The 8,844-nt window shown below is 45.4% G+C and overlaps 1 protein-coding gene and 1 long non-coding RNA gene across 3 annotated transcripts; one reads left to right on the top strand and one right to left on the bottom strand.

Moving 5' to 3' along the window:
• The first annotated feature begins 892 nt into the window (after positions 1-892).
• LOC136949347 (uncharacterized) lies at positions 893-3,988 on the top strand. The gene is made up of 3 exons (XR_010877418.1): positions 893-1,872; positions 2,134-2,186; positions 2,565-3,988. It is a non-coding gene; the product is annotated as an uncharacterized lncRNA (long non-coding RNA).
• A 602-nt stretch (positions 3,989-4,590) lies between these two features.
• klf11b (Kruppel like factor 11b) lies at positions 4,591-8,844 on the bottom strand. Of its 2 annotated transcripts, none has more exons than XM_067243809.1 (4): positions 8,581-8,844; positions 7,338-7,610; positions 5,627-6,569; positions 4,591-5,375 (listed from the first exon to the last, which is right to left on the bottom strand). In XM_067243809.1, the coding sequence occupies exons 1-4, from the start codon at positions 8,620-8,622 to the stop codon at positions 5,071-5,073; spliced, it is 1,563 nt and encodes a 520-aa protein (XP_067099910.1). In that variant the 5' UTR covers positions 8,623-8,844; the 3' UTR covers positions 4,591-5,070. The 2 variants fall into 2 exon arrangements, with proteins under 2 accessions (XP_067099910.1, XP_067099909.1); XM_067243808.1 differs by lacking the exon at positions 8,581-8,844 and adding an exon at positions 8,312-8,554.

Genomic DNA, 8,844 nt, shown 5'->3' with positions numbered 1-8,844 from the left:
CACATATCAAGAATAAGGTTTGGAAACTTTGAAGATGAAAGTCATGAGTGATGACGTTGCCCTTAAAGGCCAGTATGGTGTCTTTGACTTTGTGGCTCTAGGACACATACTGTATAGCTGTGTGTTTGTGTATGTTCATCAGAGAGAGAAAGCGAGAGATTGAAAATGACTGTTAGCAAACAAGTCTAGCCGGTTAACTTTGGACAGCTCTTTCTGGACAGCAGAAGGACCTGACAGAGAGAAATGCCCTGCTGGTCCTTTTGTTAACGCAAGTGGACTAAACAAAGACTTATTGAGGGATCTCCAGGAAGCCTATGCTGTTGGATTGGAATGCCCCTCTCTCTTGTGTGTCTCTGAGTTCTAATCTCTCAACACTGGGTTGTGAGGCTGGGGTTTCGTCTCTGACAGGACCCCACATCCTTCTTGGCTCACGCACGGCAATAAAAGCTATTATCTGAACACAGGGAGGCAATGGGCCGCTTATTGTTGCTGACAAGATCTGGCAGACATATATCACAGTAATTACTGTGTCTTTTCTTTCTTTACAACTAGGCATTGTTTTGCGCTTTTCTAGACCCCCTGCATGTTTAATTCCTGTTGATGTGGGTTTCAGCTTGGCTATTCAATCATCATTATTTCCCCTGCAACAGATTTAATGTTTACGAATTTCTTTCTTTGCTCTATTGAAAGTCAATGAGGTGGAACTGTTCAGTTTCTCACTTGAGCAAGACTTTCTTATGTGAAAAAACGCAATGGTGTGGGGAGGAGATAAACAACGAATACTTGAAAGGGGTTGGCCTCTTAAAGTTCCCAATAAAACATGATGGAGAAGGCGGAGACTTCGCCCCACCGCGGTTCTGAGTGGTCGTTATGTAACGGTTACATTGAGCGCCTCTCTCCAGCTGTTCTCGCAGGGTCCCGGGAACTGTCTGAAAGTTTGTTCAGAGCGGGACGAGATTCGTGATAGGTCTGACCCTTGGTATTGTCGTGGCTACTTTAGGAGACGTTGGATTGTAAACAGTGCCTACTTTTCCTAGACAGTGTTCTTAGATGGGATGGGGATCTGAAGAGCGCAACGTTTTGGTATTGGTCTTGCTTATTAATGGTTTGTCAATGACCCACGAGCTTTCACTGTTTGGGCAAAATTATTTTTGTTTTAGGGAATAGTTTAATATCAACGTAATGCAACTTCTCAAGTGGCATGTCACAACGTTGTTCATGCATGGACCACGGCATGGAGACAAGTTAATTTTTAACTTCTAAGTTTCTGGAAAACTTTGTGGGGGTCAAGAGAATCTCGAAATGGGAGCGTGTCTCAACTTTGCCTCGTAACGTTTAACAGACTATAGTGCCACTACAGAGGACAACAATATGGGCAGCGGCACAAGCAGAGGGAAGAAAGTTGCACCTGCAAATGTCAGAGAAATAACCGTCTTAAACCGAGATGATAATATAGTACATTCCCTGAATGAGGACAACCCTCTTCAACCCGTAAAAATACCAACGTTTTCTAACTTTACCCTGTCACAAAACATGGCAAAGCACGACTGTCACAGCGAAGGACACCACTCCGAATTCTCAGCAGACGAGGATGACATAGCTGAGGAGCTGGACCGAGTTTTGTCTGAATATGAACGTCCAAGAGGAATATTTTCTAAAGGAACAAATTCACCGAAAAAGTCATTCATCAGGTCTAAAACATATGGCTTCTGTAGACGGGTAAACCATGAAAGAGAGTTAAATTCGAGTCCTCACTTGCCAAGACCCGAACAGTTTGAGAAAGAAAGTCTGCCGTGCATCAGAGCAGAAAGAGTCGACAAGAAAAACTCACTACACCAGACAGCCCCTTGCCCTGAAAGCGCTTTGAGAAGTGTAAGAGCATATTTACACAACACAATAGTTAACATTAGCATTAGGCCTACATCGGATAACGAGTTATGTTTATGGTAGGGTTACGACTGAAATAGACGAGACCGATTGCATATTGATTTGCTCCTGTTAAAGACATTTCTAAAATAACGTAGGCTAACTATAAATGTATTTGTTTTATTTAAGATTAAAATATAGATGAACAGGGTATGGAACGTCTTAAAATGATGCCATTGTTGTGTTAATGATCAAACCTTCCAACAGGCTTTGTTGACTGTTGTCTGTGTCGAGTCGGGTACTGGCGCAGATACAGCCTCGTAAGTAACCAACTCTGATAAATAATTAATTGATTTGCTCAATGTGGCACACACACGATGTCTGTAGCCTTAATGCCTGTTGCGCAAGATCGAATTTACCGTAAACATATCGAAATACCAAACTATTGTGGTAATGGAAGATCAGATCAGTATAACGTCCAATTAAAAAAAGAGAAGAATTTCTGACAGTGAGACTGAGAAATTACTTAGACAATAGGTAGGCCTAATCATGGTCAGTATTTTTCATCTAGCTGTATAGTCCCTAATGCATGACATATATTAATACAAAAAATAAATAATTGAAGACAGAACCATCAGTTATTGTTTCATATTAGCCAGGTTGAAGTTGACACATAGCCTATCTCTATTTCCCTTCAGCATTTCTGAAGGTTGCCACAGCCCATCAGTGACGATGCCTGTCATGCTGTACGATGGAACAGAAGAGGAGCTGATGGACACTATAGAGAGGGAATTTAGCTAGTCTTCTGCTTGCCCAGCATCCTTCAGCCCAACATCCTGCAGCCCAACATCCTGCAGCCTAACATCCTGCAGCTCAACATCCTGCAGCTCAACATCCTGCAGCCCAACATCCTGCAGCCCAACATCCTGCAGCTCAACATCCTGCAGTTACTGTGACTTAATTACTGTGTTGGCTAAGAAGTGGGGCAGCAGGGTAACCTGCACTCCTCAACCAGACACATGGATGTTTATTACATGAGCCTCCGCTCTTAGACATCCTACAATAAGGTGTCACCCTCTGAATCAAGTCACTTCCCCCGAGGAATAATTCATGGTTAACACAGTGATAACTATTTAACACCTCAGCAGGGGGGGATATCTGTTAATGGATAATAGACAGAGCCTTTTGGTGTGCCGTTACATAGTATTTTATATATGTTTATAACTTCAGCATCAAGTATTCCTTGCGTTTAAAAGTGGTGGATGGTTAAACTGGTATGGTCTGACCATAAATATATGAGCTACACTTATTTTGCTAGTCATCAGTTTTTCAGCAAGTTGTAAGTCCGGCCCTCTCTTCAACTGCTCTGGAGAGGTATGTGCAGGGATTGTGCGTTTAAGGTTCATTTCCTGACCACAGTCCCTGTGGTCTCCCCACCCTTCCGTAGAAGGATGTTGGTGTATGTTTGTGGAGAGGGTTTAGAAGGGGCTCACAGTGGCCCCTTCTGTGGCCGCTTGTATTCTGCTGATTCTAGATGTTTCCGTGCATAGGATCTCACTGCCACCTAGTGGTGAGATATTGCAATTGTACAAAAAAAAAGGAACATAGCTGTGGTGTAAAAAGGTTTTTGACCCCACCCATGGATGCAAGCACAACAGCACACACACACACATGAACTCACAAGCACATCACATGTTAGCCAGTTCAGGCAAGTAACATAGACAATCATCCATTCTGTCACACAAACTCCATTATGCCATTGGCTAGTCCCAAGTATTCTATTCCATTTGTTTACTTAAAGGTGGTCAGATGTACAGTGCAAATACGTGCAGCAATGTTTTGTACTTATTTTTTATTGTACACAAATAATAAATGTTATTCTTGTTTAAACCTAGTTATTTCTCATGTTTGAAATCATTCAAGTTGTCCACCAGATGTCCCTGTTCAACACAGGCAGTTAGATGTTCTTTCCGTGTGTAAGTCGGTCAGTAAGGCAGAGGGGAGGGTGTCCAACAAGCTTGTTGATTGGTCGCACCCACTAACACTTCACAGTTCTTACACTCTGATTGGACAGTTGTTACCAGGTGTGGTACAACTGTATATTTGAACTGTTTAACAGTTTAAGTTGGTGTCTGTGAATGTGTGTACATCTAATGAATACATAAAAAAAGGTATAAACAAATAGTATATGCGACAATTAAAAGGGTGTTATTTAACATTTGCAGAGTACCTCCCCATCATAAATTCAGTGGAGTGAGGATGTTGCCCAACAGTATAGCATTCAATCTTAAATCACCCAGAAAAAAAAGAAATGTTGAACTTAACAACAAAACGCAAAGTCTGGAATCAAGATTATACAGATTGATATAATTGACAGTTACTCCACTCCCCACACCCACAGATGAACAGGACAGAAAGTCTCTTGTGGTTGAGCTAAGCCCACAGGAAGAGGCCCAGAGTAGTGGTCTGCACATTCAGCAGGACGTGTGTTCCACTTGGCTGTTGAAGGAAGAAGGAGCGGGGCAAGCGGTCTCACACCATGACACACACAGGAAGTGGCAATAGCTATTACTCCTTCCCATCTGAAATGACTGGACATAAGTGCTGACTGAATCAGCATCCTGGAAATAGATGATAAATCATGTTTTTCTCAATCAGATGACTGATACATTTGTATGAGCGAGGAGGATTGAGGAAAGTGAAGTAAACGATGGCGGCAACAAGACTGTTCTTTTGTATCCCTTTATTACAAATGCGTATTAAATAATATGAAAAAGTTAACAGAGTAAGGAACAATCCCAGTATTGATAATTACTGTCCACTTAGATTGTTTTTACAACATTACAACAACATTTTCCCAAATTTGACACATAAATGTAGTTCTTAATACAACACAAATACAAAGATATAGACATTTACAAATATACAAAAATCGAGTGAAATGTATAAGACAAACTTCATAGGCTTTGGCAAAAGAGTGCATACATGTTTTATAGAATATATGAAAGTAAACAAATATAATTCCTTTCGCAAAAGAAAACGTACAAATGAGCAGTAGAGAAAGTCCAGTGCATGTTTGAGAGTTTTTCCATGAGATATTTGGCAGTCCTGAGTGCTTGGCTGCCCCCTATGCCTGTGGTGGGGACGGGGTTATAGGTCATAGGTCATGATGGAGGGTTTTGGTGGGGGGGAGGGGTCACCAGTCTAGTTAGAGGAAGGGACCAGCATACCAAGTGTGGCGATGGGGGTGGGAGAGAGGGAGGGAGCGGTCTTGGATGTGGCCATCTTGTTGAGGGTGCGGACCTCCGCCTGCCAGGAAGGAATCTTCTTGGTGGTCATGTGACGGCGGGCATGTTTGGTCAGGTGGTCGCTGCGCATGAAGCGCCGGTCACACACAGGGCAGACAAACTTCTTCTCTCCTGTGTGTGTCCGCCGATGACGTGAGAGCTCGTCGGAGCGAGCAAACTTCTTCTCACAACCTTCCCAGCTGCAGCTGAAGGGCTTCTCACCTAGCACAGATAAAAACAAAGGGAGAACATGTTTTAGGGTGTGAGTAAGTGAATGAGTCATTGCTACAGTCACAAGCTAATTTGCACATGTTTAGTCAAGTTGAGTCAATACAATGAGTTCATTCTCTTCGGGGTGCAAGAGGAGACAGAGGAAGAGATGGTATATCTCCAATAGACAATGACTACGATTCAACTGCATCACTAATGACTCATTCACTTCAAAAAGGCTCAGTGTGTGTATTCAGTCTCACCTGTGTGTGTTCTGAGGTGAGCCTTGAGGTGGGAGCTCTTGAAGTAGGTCTTCCTGCAGCCCGGGAAGTTGCAGACGTAGTTCCGGCGGCGGGAGAAGTCCATCTTGGCGGCGCTGCAGGGTCCAGCGGGAACATAGACGGGGGCTGGGGCCAGAGGTAGCAGCTTGGTGTTGCCCAGTGTCATGACAGTCTGGGGGCAGTTGGGAGCCTGAGAGATGGAGGACTGGGGCAGGACCAGCATCACTGTGCCCTGGGGCATGGGTGAGCCCATGAGGAGGGGCTGCTGCAGGGACGGGGTGCCAGCAGGGGGGCTAGGGAGGATGGAGGTGGTGGTTCTCATCCCGCAACTCGAAGTCTGGACTGTACCATTGATGAAAGCAGAGATCATGCCTTGTTGGTTGCTCACTGGGAACATCTGGCAGATGATTGGAGAGCTAGTCACAGGGAGTGGGGAGAGGGGCATAGTAGTGGGAGGGCTGACATGTGGTTGGCAGATTGCTGGCATGGGGGTGTGGCTGTCCTTACAGAGTCCTCTGTGAATGGCCTGTGGCTCTGTCTTGCAGTGGGAGGGTGTGGGTGTGAAGGGGGCAGATGGAGAGTGGGGTGGAAGTGGGGAGTTATTCTCTTCTGTCTTGACAGCGAGCTGCACGCATCCAGGTGTCTGTGAGGCTCCACGTGTGGCAGAGAAGGAGGGAAATGGAATGTGCTGGCAGGGGGAGCTGTCTGCCGTGTGGCGGATCACGCTGGTTGCCATGGCTTTGCAAGGAGCAGGTGCTGGGGGAGTTACAGCCAAGGAGGCCATGCCCTGGACCTGGACCTGACCCTGGAGCCGGGTCCCACAGGTGCTGGGGCCTGGCCGGGTCAGAGAAGAGGTACTGGTGTGGATTGCAGTGCTGCTACTGGAGGTCTCAGCGAAGCTGGGACTGTGAGGGGGAGTCATACACTAGAGACAGAAGAGGAAGAGGCAAAAGAAACATATTAACACAGCTGTAAAGAAAAAACAACAGGAGCAGCAAAGTGCTGGCAGTATAACAATACTGGACACAGAAACTGTACTGGGTGTCCCCTGTTTCAAGTAGTAGGTGGGATGCTGCTGTTAGGAGATATACGTGTCCCGAGAAGCATGACACAGAAGGTCTAATGACCATTTAGAGCTGTAAACTGACTTTTACGACCGGCGTGCAGTCAAGAGGATGAGCAAGTGGGTGAAGTTCAACACCCACCTGGTGCTTATCTCTGATCCACCTACGTGCCACCTGGGAGGCACACCCCCCCCCCGCCCTCCACCCCCACCCATCCCTAAGTTTTCAGTATATGCATAACCTGGAGACTTGGGATGGGGTTATCAGCTGTCGAGAGGCCCGAGACCCAGAGGTTTACACAGCTAAACCAAGGCCCCAAGTATCTGTTTACCAACCAAACACAGATCCTTATCTTCGTATTTGTTTACACTGACCTGCTGTTTCGCTCACCTATCACTAAGGCAGGCTCAGCCTCCACACAACCTACCCCCCCAAACCTCGGTGGCTCCCATGCAGGCAAAAAAAAGTGTTTCAATGTGTTCAATGTGTTGTTGAATAAAGATTTACGTGTTGGCAGCATTAAGCACTGCTTATGTAACTTGATATGCCTCTGTGTATTTACTGCCATTACACCCGCTAATAAAGAGATAAAAAAAACATCTGTGGCATTACATTGTTTACTCTCTTACCAGGGAGGAAAGGGAGACAAAGTCCTTGGGAGTCTCCGGAGGTTCCGGGGGGAGAAGGGAGTCGCAGGAGTCCGATGCAGGGGTGAGGGGCCTGGGCTTGAAGGAGCTGGATTTACTGCTGTTGAAGGTCTGGCCCCAAGAGCTCATGCAGACCAGGGCCTCAGCAGCTTCCAGGTCTGTGTACTCCAGACTGGCCGAGGCTGCAGCACCACACAGCTCACTGTCGTACCTCCTCCTCTTCTGGAAGGAGACACTCTGGTCCATACGTTCTGCCTGGGGGACCAGAGAGACAAAGGAAGGTGGAAAGTTAGACCGAATCATATGTCTATGTCATACAAAGTAGTATGTGGTACTGATGACAACAGGTAACAACACTGTAGCACTACCAGCCCATATTACTCAAAATGAGAACATTCGTTGTGGAGGACTGAACCTCGATAATAAACCCAGACCTGACTTAGAGATGCATTAAGATGAGAGATTAGTTAACCCTAAACAGTGCCTTTCCTCACCAGTCCTTTGCTCTGAGTTTCAGTGTCTCTTGCTAAGGCTCATCACAGTGACCAGGCCAGGGCTGAGGGGCAGGGGTATAAGAGACAACACCCCATCTAGACTTGCCCCAGGCAAGCAGCCAAGGCACCTCCCACTGCCAAATATAGAGCACAGAGTGACGTGCTCCCATGACTAGCCATGTGAAACCCCCATGCACAGGAGACGTTAGTCAGTGGGCTGCATCAGGAAATGCTCCCTTTTCCTTATCTAATGGTGATGTGAGAGTGGTGACCCTATGTCCACTCCCTAACAAAACATGTGAACTGTTCAGACAAAGACAACGGAATGTGTATAATATATAATGCATGTATATGTTTAGTTACACACACAAACATAGTAGACCACCTGGGGCCCGGGTAAATTTAGAGTATTTCTGGAGGTAATTAAATTACATGAAGACTATTTCAGAGGCACACTCTTACAGTTGGCGTGTTGTTTTTTTTTCTTCGGGAACTTATAAAGTGAGTCCATCCCAATGAGCCGGCGAAATAGACATTGTTCATCCAAAATATTAGCTGACAAAATCCCTCCGCATTGTCAGTTGATTTTTTTATTTAAAAGATGTTAATACATCAGAAATCGCGTAAATAAAGCTAGGCATTAGATTAGGCTACTTGCCGCAAAACGTAATTGTCACTAAATGAGATGTTTATAAATACCATGAAACGAATGTAATTATCATGCTACTTACCCCACATGATTCTTCCATCTCTGCAAATGTACGTGATGGCATCACTAAATAAATCTTTCACTCAATATTGTCAAGCCAATATGAAACAAAGAAGCGGTTGCGCTCCGCCTTCACAATGTAGCCTGGGTGCGCTCGAAGTCGTTTCTCACTGGGTCCTTTCTCAGCTGAGCGTAGAACATGAGGGAAAAAAAAGGAAAACAAAATTCACAACACACAAGCGGGTGGCAACATGCCACCAATGAAAAACAAATGTGTGTGAGACCT

Source organism: Osmerus mordax, chromosome 9 (assembly GCF_038355195.1).
Source record: "Osmerus mordax isolate fOsmMor3 chromosome 9, fOsmMor3.pri, whole genome shotgun sequence".
Classification (NCBI taxonomy): domain Eukaryota; kingdom Metazoa; phylum Chordata; class Actinopteri; order Osmeriformes; family Osmeridae; genus Osmerus; species Osmerus mordax.
Note: the sequence above shows the minus strand (reverse complement) of the source record. Positions and strands in the feature narration are given on the sequence as shown.